The 12,350-nt window shown below is 38.6% G+C and overlaps 1 protein-coding gene across 3 annotated transcripts in view; it reads right to left on the bottom strand.

The window, feature by feature from the left end:
* The window catches only part of LOC102807554 (uncharacterized), a 60,079-nt gene that overhangs the window by 14,764 nt on the left and 32,965 nt on the right, over positions 1 to 12,350 (bottom strand). For all 3 annotated transcript variants that reach the window (XM_078007258.2, XM_085497877.1, XM_085497876.1), the window contains exon 4: positions 71 to 253. In XM_078007258.2, the coding sequence (XP_077863384.1) occupies positions 71 to 253 (183 nt within the window). The remainder of the gene's footprint in view (positions 1 to 70; positions 254 to 12,350) is intronic.

Here is a 12,350-nt window from a genome sequence, read left to right as displayed (position 1 = left end):
AACACAAAAACTGAGTTTTTGAAAATAGAAACAATGCAACATCCCATTTAAAGCTGAGATAACAACTCACCTGGACAAGAATTCAAACCCTCACAATCTGATTGGTCTAGTCTTTCTCCTTGGCAACCCATACCGCCGTTCATAGGCGCCGGATCATTACACAGACGGTAACGACTCAACACTCCACTACCGCATGTCACAGGACAGTTAGTCCAAGGAGACCATCCGCCCCAATTGCCATTCACAGAAGGCCCTGCAACGAAACAAATAACAGGGAACTGTTAAACAATATCCCGCATACATTTCCGGTATAATATATTGTTAGTAAGGCGAGCATCAGTATCATTACCACTTGAAAGAACAGGGATATACTTGTAAACACAAATGTTGACCATCACGCGAGTGCGCCCCCATGACTCAAAGGACTAAATAATTTCGTCTAATCCACGTGGTGGCGCTTTTCTTGTCGAAATTGTTTACCGGGAATCCCTGTAGGACGCGCATGCTGTACGCATACGCTGTTGTGAATACATGTAATTAAACTAAGTAACAACCACAGAGTGCAAGAAGGACAACGAATGATTCAACGTTCCGCTAACTATACTCTCACAAACCATGGGGTTAAATAAATTGTTTTTGACACCAGTGATAATTAATTGCGAAATAGACATGATGGAAATGACGTCTTGAGTGGATTGGAGCTTCCCTCGCAAGACATACACACAAAAATGAACGATGAGGGCGTGTCAAGCTGCGCCGTACAGCAATCAATTTGATGATAGGCATTTCGTTAAAGCTGTATTGTCACCAATCAGAATTTGTCTTGTCACATGACACTACTACAGTAAATCTATCAACGACAATGCCTAAGTACGGCCAATGACCGGCATGCAAAAATAACGCCATTTCAAAACAGAACGGCTTGTTTAATTAAGAACAATTTTCCACCCAAAAAACAAATTATTGACAAAAGCCAGAGAGAAAATTACAATAATAATTACAACGATGTGTGGGAACACACGAGTTCTTCGGAACAGTGGACGTCAAGGGGTGCGATTCTACGAGTGCTTACAAGTGATGAAAATTGTAATTTCTTTATTGTTATTATGAGTCGGGATTATATCATAGCTGCCTTTCAACACGATTGCTTCGATTATAAAATTACTTTTGTCGTCGGGTCAACAGTCACCAGTGCAACGAGAGTATTGCATGGTCATGTTTAACCTTCATTACGTTTGCTTGTGTGCAACATTGTCGAGTTGCCGATGATGTTACGATGGTAAAAAAGGTGGTACTAGAAAAGATATTTTTGACACAGACATTTAATTTATTTATTCATTTAAATTCTAAATGACCACACTTTGCAATTCAGTAAGGTGCCATTTTCAGACTAATATATCACACCATAAAATGATGAGATTGTGGATAGGTAATGATAAATTAACTGCAAAATACAAATTCAAATTAATTAATTCAGATTTGTAAATAATAATAATAGAAACTGGGATGGAATGCCCAAAATTGCGCCATCCAGAGCCTGCATTTCAAACTGCTTTAAATATTGGTACGTAATATTATTTCAAAACGCATGCGCGTATTTCTCCATTTCATACTTATGCGTGCTACAAAAAGTAAATACAATGAACTCTATATTCAACTGTGTATCTCAACATACATGGTCGATTATTAATAACAAAAATGCTCAAAAATATCCACATTGTCTTGTTCAGTTTTTACTTTATTTATTCTTTTCGGAATTCCGTTCATCTGTTGTTTCTATAAGACTAAATTTGTGAATCAATCTGGAACTTGAGATGATATTAATTCCCGTGCGTCAGTCAAATCACCTACGTACATCGACCGATCTGAATAAAATGGAATAAGTGTGACAGTGTATGTGTGTGCATGGAATAAAAAAACATAAAGCAGGTCTTGTTTAGCTGCATGGAACGATTAACACAGCGGGGCCACTGGGTATATGCTGTGAGTTCAATATTTCAAAATGTTCGAGTTAATGAACAAATAACAAAGAGATATCTACCACGTGGTTATCGGATGTAAAGCACAGTGAAAAGACGGGAAATTCCGCGATAGACGTAAAAATCAATAATGGGCCAATGTAGATGGAGTAGAGCATTGATTTTGCCGGTATTCAGTCAGACAATGATCAGATATTATTAGAAAAATGTCAAGATCGCCAGGTTTAGGAAAAATTGATGTACAACAATGCCGATGCTACTAGTACACTTACGATAAGGAGTGCATTCCTGCCTATCTGCGTCTGTGCTGCTGCGCACTCGTCGTGAAACAGCAAAATTGCTTGAAATGTGACACAGGGATGTTTAGGTGTGCATTTCCCTTCAACGCGCCGAGGAGAGAAACTCTGGAACCAAATAGGTGGGGACGCGTTTGTGAAGAGAATAGTGCATGTGAAACAACATTAATACAATAACAAATATGAAAATAATTATTTCGACTAATCCGAGTTGAATGAGACTAGCGATCTAAATTAGAAAAAGGAAGTTACACGACTACACAGCTGTAGGCATGTGTGGATAGTACCCCACATATCAACGGGGAATTCACAATGAGTGGCGGTATTAATAATATTATTATGTAATATGGTCCGATGAATAAAATATTTGGTAATTTAATAATATTTGTGTACCTGGCAAATTAAAATAGAAAAACGTCAAGTTGTTTGTTCATCTGAATTAATCCACGCCGTGTTGCCTGTATGTAACAGCGGACCCGTGGAATACTGAACGGACTTTGGACGAGCAACGACCTAGTTAGCCCTAGGCTAGTAGAAAATGCGGTAGCACTGATTTATCATGATTCAAGTAACGGTGGTATTTATACAATCGCAACGGTGTGGGGAATGATTTACGCCGTTTGGTCGTACAATTCATGCCCGTAAGACGAAAATTCTTCGCTATGTTTCACTGAACCAGGACAAAATGTCATTGAATTCAGGTCGGAAATGTTGGATTTTGATCGATGTGTTGGGTTGGAATCCTGAAGGGTTTTCATTGCTACCAAGGCAATAGTTGCGTTTCGCTAAGTATGTACGAAGTTAAGAGCAGTAGTAAATATTGTTCATTTTGACTATTTTACAGTCGTGTACGTATAGTTGTTACATGTATGTATTCCGAGTGTCCATGAACTTTGTTCCAAATAAACAAAATTCTCTTGAATATTTCGCTACTCTATAGGTTCAGGACGAATTTCAGATTACATGGCATCTTCATCGTGTTTGGAAACATTATTATGAGTTAATAACATTAGGATACCGCCGGATGATTTTCTTTTTTGAGAAATGTCATAGAAACTGTTTTTTTTATGGTGAAATTATTTCGTTATATCTTGTAAATTTGTGTGGTGTCATTGGATAAAACGAAGTCCCAGATTATTATTGATATAAATCATTATACTATTGAAACTAATCAGTGGGTTTCCAGTGTGATAACAGTTTCCAATATTATACAATGGGAAATTCTCTTTCAATAAAGCATTATACGTAAATATACGTAATATGTTCAGTAGCGCAACATTTCACTTTGACTCGAACTCCCTTAAAAAACGTTCGAACTCGCATGACGCTTACCCGTATGATATATCGATTGACCCGATGCGCAGAATAGAGTGCGCAACACCCACACATGATACATTAGCAGATGACTTGTTATCCGTCATTTCATTAAAATACATAATTCAAAAAATAATATCAATCTCATATGCAACATTTTATTACGTTTTACAATGCCTCAAGGGCAGAATTTCGACGTGGATACACAGCCAGGGGGTCTAATTACTTTAATGCAACTACTGTAGAACACTTTATTTTTGCTTGGAATTTATTTTCGCTATTTTCCCTGAAGGGATGATTCCGTGAAAATAAAATCCAGCAAATATACTTTTTTTTACTATATTTCACATTAAACTCATCAAAAATCAATAAATTCCAAGCAAAACGCCCAAAAAGCCTTTTCAGCGAAAATAAAGTATTCCACAGTATGTGCCGAAACAAAGATTCAGTGCCTGTCATTCGATATGGTGCCGGTCTAGCCAATATATGATCACAGTCCCTCTGGGCTGTGATATGATACTGCTTTTGCGTTTCCGTGGTAACGCTTACTGTACGACAAGTGCTATAAAATATACGGGCAACGGAACCGATCATCTTTTAGAGATATTGATTTAATATTATCTCTCTGGGGCGATTAATTATTGAAAAATAATTATGCTAGAACATCAATATTGTAAGTACGTGACTACGTATTCTCCTTGCATTTGCCACGCCCACACACAAATGCACTATAAACGCGCTTTCTCATGCTTACGACCCCTCTACGTTTCCCGTCCTTTGACAGCTAAAAAAAGCACCAAGCTGCAAATACCAGTTACGATATGATAAATGAAAATGCTAGGATATGCATCTGAGTCAACCAACTGTTATTCATCAAACTACGGGAGCCAATAGTATCTGCAGATTCTTGGATTGAGAAATCTATGATACCAATTTCAATTCAATCATCGGTGACAGCCAGGGTCTTTGCTCCCCGTATACTGCTCATGTTCACTAAGTTCCGCACTAATTTAAAGTATTGCCCGGAGTAACATAAACTCTCCGTCGGATTGTAATGTTATATCCCGGGGCTTGGAAACTTGACCCGGGGTCGAATAACCCATGCGTTAGAGAATAACAGAGAACATGAATCGTAGGCTTGTTTCCCGCCCGTGTACGTAAATACTGTTACCATTGCGCAGTGATTCGTAATTCAAGAATTAACTAGAACGCGTGTTTCAATAGCTCGTTGACTCACAGAGTTCGCCTGTCACCTCTGTGAGTCATGAAGTAGTAAATAATTGCTGTTTATCGTGTAATTCACACAATGAATGGTTGCACGTTATCTTTGTGTCTATCGATAACGTGTTCGTGTCAGACACCAACGGTTGCAAGTAGGTGCGGTTTGTTGGTACCCAACGTACAAGGGCGGCACTCTTGCGTTCAACGTGGAATTTTGCAACCGATTTACTGCTGTTTTATTTAAATATGTCGTATCAACTTGATAGTAGACTGAAGATACAAGAAATCGCATGCAGTTTCCATGGAAATGTTTAGTATTGGATTGTTTGTGTTGTAGATTATGATCTAAATATGACGTTTATGATGCAAATTGCCGTACAAATTTATAGATCCTGAAACCCCCGTTTGTCGCGCGGTCGTGATGCCTTGTGGATGATTAGTGAACCATTGAAGCTCCGTGGATTCGCTAATATTACATATATGCTAATAGTAAGCAAACACCTGGAAATGAATAGTCATTGGTCCGAAATGTACCTGTTCATTTGCATGGGCGAAGTAACTACGTAATATATCGCGCAATGACATATGTGGTCATTTGGAAACCCAAGTTCGTCTTACTATGCATTATAGACAAAATATTTAAAAAATAAATAAAAATAAATAAATAATTTCGCCAAAAAAACGGGAATGCCGTCAATATTAAAATTTTGTGAACAATAATATATTTTTACCAATTTGACATGCATGTTGCTAGCATATTTCGGCCTCGTACGGTATGGAATCATTTCAATCACGAATAAAAAGAAGTTATCCTTCTTATAATTACACACACATAATCCGGTCGAATTTAACGCTTTGTAAATTGAAAACGTAGTTTTTGAAAGAAAATTCTATCGATGAGGCTAATTGGGGTCGCGTATGAGCCGTCCTCTACCGTAATCGCCCAGTATGGTAATCCCTGACACGAAGGAAAACTACATTGTTGGGAAACTAAATTACACATTCATCCACTTTCTGTAGATTCCCTCCTGGGAACTCACTCTGTGTGCTTGATGTTAAATGATTATGTAGGCGAAACGCTTATTCGCCATCATATAGTCCGTGGTTAACACTTGGTTTGGTCACAAATCACTTTTTATTCTGTTAGACACATCCGCCATCACGGAATCAATACGAAATCACCACCTGCGCAGTTACGGCAAATCTCGACAAAGGAAAAAAAAAAAAACGTTGTCTTTTGAAATTTCTATTCATGTTAAATTTCACCTCCGTATTTCGACCTTTCGCGCCACCAACGTGGTATTTAAGAGCGATGCGTGTGCAATTACTAAAGGGGATTCCGCGTTGGAGAGTTGCGTCTTTTGTATTTTTGTTTATAATTTTTTGATCTAAGTACAACTGAGTTAAATGACTTTGTAGTACCAAATGAACGCACTTGAGTTAAACGTTGGGATACATATACACAAACAGTACCCAGACAACTGGAAATAAGTTATTGGTTTACCAAGTTTGGAGCTGAACAATTACAGCTTCACAACACTGTCGAGTATAAACAAATTACAACTTTCGTTGAAATGAATTCGGAAGACGGTATCAAATGATCCCACTTCCTTATTATAAACGACAAGGACGGGTGATTCACGCCACTTCTGGTGACTCGGAGACGGGGCAGAATTATTCTCGCTGACCCCTACAATTCCTCTGTGAGACAAACCAATGATATTTCACGTTCCCGTCATCTCCGTGACAATGTGGCGTGTTTGTTCGTTATTTATCTTTCTTACTGCCAGTGGGGAGTTGCATCCTCGCCAGTGTTCCTCTAATAATTTCACTGTGCATAATTCTCGCGAGAAAAATCAGTAGTGAAAGTTCGGTTGTAACTGAGATGTGGTACACGGCAATTATGTCAGTTAATTGCCGTGTATTCATTTTACTGTAATGGGACAAATTTTGAGGCTCGGAAAATAATCATTTTTTTTTTACTAGAATCATGTCAGAGAAACGGCTATGACAAAAACAAGGGGGTGGCAAGAGAGAATTTGTTGGTAGGTATTTCAACAGTATCTTGATTGAAAGGAGGAGAAAGAAAGATGGTTTGGATGAGCTCGAGATAAAAAGGGATGTTCAGAGTTCGTGGTATCGGTAGTGCGACGATTTACAGCGGATGTATTTCGTGTTTTTTTTTCTTCAAAAGAACAGGGTCTTCTAAGACACAACAAGTGCCCCACATTGTTAGTGGTGATCTGTTTGTTTCCGCCGTATAGAGATTAAAGGCCCGTGTCTTACCAAATTAAGTCGGGAGCTTCTGACTGAACAGGTGAACGAATACTGTGACGTCATCACAATGTACCGCCACGGACGTCAAATAAACTACGTAAACCTAGGGAGCCAACTCATTGGCCGAATACGCGTTAATTATGGAGGTTTGATATTGTAAATCGTGATTAGAAAAATTGTATACGTCAAATAACGTGATATGTAACACATGGGAGGTGAACATTACATTTACCGAAACAATTTTTTTCGAAGATACGGTATAATGTCGCCAGCGTTCAGCACACCGCCAACATTGTCGAAGTAGTGACGATTCGTTCAAACTGAAATGTCAATTATTTTTATTTGTTTTAGGTGTATCGTTAAACATTTTTTTTAAATATACCACTATGAAAGAAACAGCCTGAGTATGTTTGAGATTTTAAAAATATTTTTCGAATAATGTATTCGTACTGGAGTAAAACAATACACCGGACAGTGTAAGCTAGTATTATTGTTACTCACTCACAGTACGAACACGCAAGAGTGTGACAGTTCGAAAAGTGTGACTCATTGTTTTATAGGCACAGATGGCGGCCGTGTCCGGCGGTCTCGGGAGAGTCAGCGACACGAACTGTCGTGTTAGATCTGTCGGGCTAATATGAGGTTTCATCTCAATCATGCGCATTCTACCTTGACAGGTGTAATCTAAAGAAATGTCGCATATATAACTAGCATTGCCAAGTAATATTGCGAGACTTGGCAATGATTCCCCAGCGTGTGTTGTCTCAATATCTCGCTATGATTGCCATGCCGTGAATTCTTTGTCCAGTTCGCTACACTCCCCATCAGTAAATCATTAGAGACATTTAACATTTCTAATTACGATTGTTTTGTGGCAGGTGGATTCCTGACTCCTGTGTGTAATGAACTATGTCCTTTTGCGTACTTGAATACACGATGCTTACTTCAGTTTATACATTTATATTAGTGTTTGTATGTCTGCTTCATACACTTTCTTTAATTGTAAAGAATAAAATGTTAGGTAATTTGTGCATACCATTATAGTTGCATGTTACAAGTCTGTCCTTGCATCTGACTTCTGTAAAATATGACATTACTCGTCAATATTTTCAATATGTGATTTACCGTTCACTGTGAGATCTCGCGCATTGTGCGTAAGTTGCGCGTTTTTGAACTCAAATTTCTTTCTGTACAGATCAATGTCGAAAAACCTCTTTGAGAGGGGAATGTTGCGTATAGATTGATCAAAATTGATCATTATCAATTGCGTATAGCACATTATTAAGCCTGGAAATACTGTCGCGTTTGTCGAATCCCATGCGATGTATGACGTCACTGCGACGCTATGAACTTTGTTTGTCCTGTTTCGACGTTCGATTTCACGCATATCGCGAGAACTCGCAGTGGACGGAAAATGGTCTACTCAACATTCTTGCACACGTACTAGTATTTATTAAGACGCGTTGTCAAGATCTTAGAGAGTGCTGCCATGTGTATGTCATCACTGGAGCGTGGGATAAATACACTACTAAAATAAAACTACGTAATGTGGTATCGACATCGTGGTCCGAGATGCAGTGGCGTAACCGTAGCGAGTATCGCGCCTAGAGGATGTACATGCTGCCACTGATACGCTAACAACACACATTGACCAAATATATGAGCACAATTGCAATATATATGCTAACCAGTTGCAATAATTCGCAAAGTACTTTGTCCAACCCGACTAGAAATCTAAATCTACCCCGACATCTTCTTCCTTCATTAACTCATATGCCAACTTGAAGGAACGAGGGCCAGAGGGCTGTGATCTAAAATGTCACCTGTGATTTCAACGATGTGATTAAATCCCGTTTTATCCCCCTATCATCTCGAATCTTAAGTGGGATCACAGTCTACATCCTTTAATTTGCCATAGCTTGCTTTATTGACCCGGCTTTCACATTGCTGCAGCAAAACGACTTAATATAATTGCACGGTCGATGGAGATAGGGGATATGATTGTTTGCAGTATAGATTTGCTTGGTGACAGTGGCAAATGACGGTTTCATTCAACGAACTACTTCATTCAGACAACGGGGAGTGATTCAGGCATCACTTTAACGTTAGGGCTATTCAATTGACATATTGTCGAGTTTTGACCTTTTTACTCGTTTTTTTTTATTTTAACTTCAATCGTCACCCATTGAACATGAATCGTCAATGAACTTTAAGATATTCACTCCGATCGATCTATTAGTAAAATGTGAAAACCGATTTTAATTGACAGAAATCATGTTAGTCAATTAATTAATAGAAAAATATGCTTCATGTAAGCATGTTAGACATGGACGCTCCGGCATCGGCTGAGAAACCATTGCTCACTTTGGTGACTATATTTACACGAAATCTCATTTAAGCGTTCACCAGAGTGAAGGAGATTTATTATCGACGCTACATCAAGTGGTCATTTTTCACCATTTTGATTTCTTTACTGTCAAGCGCTGCTTTCAGTACCTATACAGTTAGGAGCTCGTCCATTACGTTAGCAGCTATGGTTGACGTTTTGATTTTCACCGCAGAGTAAAAACGACGTCGTGACAGGTGTACGGTGTGCCCCGGCGTCAAACTATACAGAGTAGGGGAGAGGTCAGACAATACTCTCGAGTGCATGGCACGGGGAAATCACTTAAGTGAACTTTCGAATGCAACGATTTGCAACTGATGATTATGGATCTACTGTACGGGGTTGCAACCAAGTAATAGGAGCTCTCTCGGTGCTTACAGATCGAACTCGAGAAATACAACTTTCCATTTCCTTCCTTTTACAAGAGCGCTGGAGATGTCAGTCTAAGGAACTATCGGGAACTGTGCTATTGATATAAATGCCAGATTTCGGAACATGGGCTTAAGATGCCCGAGGCTGTCGAGAGAACTGTCATCGCATCGTCCATGGGCAATTTATTTTTTCATTAACATTCAGGATTATTAGTATCCTCACGTTCTTTATATCAATACTATTGTCTTTTGCCCGGGGTGATCGACTGTCAGTGGAACACCGGGGTTGTAGATTTTATTTCAGCGTGGTGGAGAATTTTTGTCTAGATGTATAATTCTGCCGTATTTAATTCTGCAACAGGAGGCTGGCATTAGGTTCTAATATTTACTATTCTTCTAGATGTGTAGGTCGTGCCGAAATCATGAACTGAAATACAAATACCCAAATGGACGACCAATATTTTATTTGCCAACACAACACTGTACTCGCATACACTTTGCTATGGGTAATACCATGTAATACCAGTTGGCGAATTCGACCCAATGTATGAACAGCACATAATTTTAATCAATATGACAAGATCTCGTTGTGAACATATATCTTTTTCTGAATTAGCTACAATAATACATACATATTAGCCAAATACATATTAGCCAAATTAGCTAAAATTACACGCTGGATAATAAAGCACGATTTACATACAGCATAAGGAGCTGTTTACATTTAACATTTAAAAAGTGTTAATTGAATATTTTTCCAGGGAATGCATCAAGGAATCATGGGATGTTGTCTTGTATGCTTGTTTTTAATCTTTTAAGTAAATTTGTTATGAGATTCGGTTTCGCTAGAGGTGTCTTTTTTAGTAATAGTACACTACTCTCGAGCCAGAATTTCCAGGGTTCACCAAGAGAAGTGAGCGCTTTTTAATAAGCGCACACGACCCTGGAGTGGATGTTTGCCTAGACACACAATATTACCATCATTACACTTTACAGACTTGTTCGCATTAAACCTATTTGTCGTTGGGACTGCCATGAATAATTACGACCAGAGTTTTCAATCCAATCTTTTCCTGTCCAATCAAGAATGTTGACTGTTCTTTTTCAATACACCGGAAGTTAGGACTTCCCAAGTAGATTACTATTGCATTATGGAGCGATGACAGTTCTAAATCTTTTACGATATTTTCATAATATTTCGCTTGAATTTCTCATTACATTTTATGAGCAAAACGACAAAATATTTTTATTCCACTTGAATAAGCATTAAACAGAGATGTCAGTAATAGTTCGTGTTCTTTTATAGCAACATTCAAGATGACCTAGTTTCATTCACAGAGACACAAGTCACATTCAACAATATTAAGTACTATTAGCCATTTATAGAGCCAACAATTTTATATTACACTCGGACACCCGAAATGCGAAATAAAATGCATCGTTTAAATAATCGCGCCCCCTGACGACGAAGCACTTCCGTGACGTCAGGGTGAAGTAAATGGCCGTAAGTGATAAACGACTTTTAAACAGACAACTGTTATTATTGTTAATTGTTATTTAGTCGTGTCATCCGTCATCTATAATACGGTATTTTTATTGACCGACGGACTTCTACAAAGAGTAGCGATGATGTGAGTGACACCATTATACGTCAATAACAACGCTTTGTCGCTGGAGGGCGCGACTTATTCGGAAGGTCGATGACGTTGATGTGAACTGTAATTTAAATGTACTTTGCATAAGCAGACAAAGATCTTTGAAAAACAAAATGGAATACTTCTTTGCATGTTAGGACTATGAACTTGGACGAATGACCCGATATTGGGATATTATAATAGTAGGGTTGAGCAATAATGCGATTTTTTAGTGTCTTAGTTCTAGCCGTAGCAACGGCCTCTAGCAACAGCCATGTACAATATGTATAATTTGTACTCATTGTAACAAGTATGACTCATTGTCTTAGGTCAAACGGATATTGTACAAACTCCGAATCCAGGAAGGCGGGATACCCTAGATGTCGTCTGCTCCTTATCAATACAAACCGCGCTCTATAACTAGCCACCGAAAATCACAATAATTCTCGATGTGTATGAGAACGGGCAGACACATTTTTTTTCAGTAAATATTCTGTATTACGAAGGTTGGTTATCAATATTACAGAAAGTGCCGAGGTGTGACGTAGCGTGAGTAATCCTTTAGTTGTGTGAAATTAGCTGTGAAAACATTCAGGCGGAATGGTTTGGGTCGGCGAGACGAACATCCCGTGGCGATACTACGTCCTCCTCGTTCCAGGGTAATTGCAAACCAAGTACATTTCCACTCTCTGTTCAGTTAATTTACAGATAGCGGAATCCCAGTAATTGTAACAGTCGCGCGGAATAGAAAGGGACATTCCTTTCCAAGGTGCTTGCTTGAAGGCAATATCATTGTAGCTTTCACGTCATTGGCCCTTTACTAACAGCTCGTATGCAATTACCAATATTACAAATCGTAATGTAAAAATAAG

Source organism: Saccoglossus kowalevskii, chromosome 4 (genome assembly GCF_978046115.1).
Source record: "Saccoglossus kowalevskii chromosome 4, keSacKowa6.1, whole genome shotgun sequence".
NCBI lineage: Eukaryota > Metazoa > Hemichordata > Enteropneusta > Harrimaniidae > Saccoglossus > Saccoglossus kowalevskii.
Note: the sequence above shows the minus strand (reverse complement) of the source record. Positions and strands in the feature narration are given on the sequence as shown.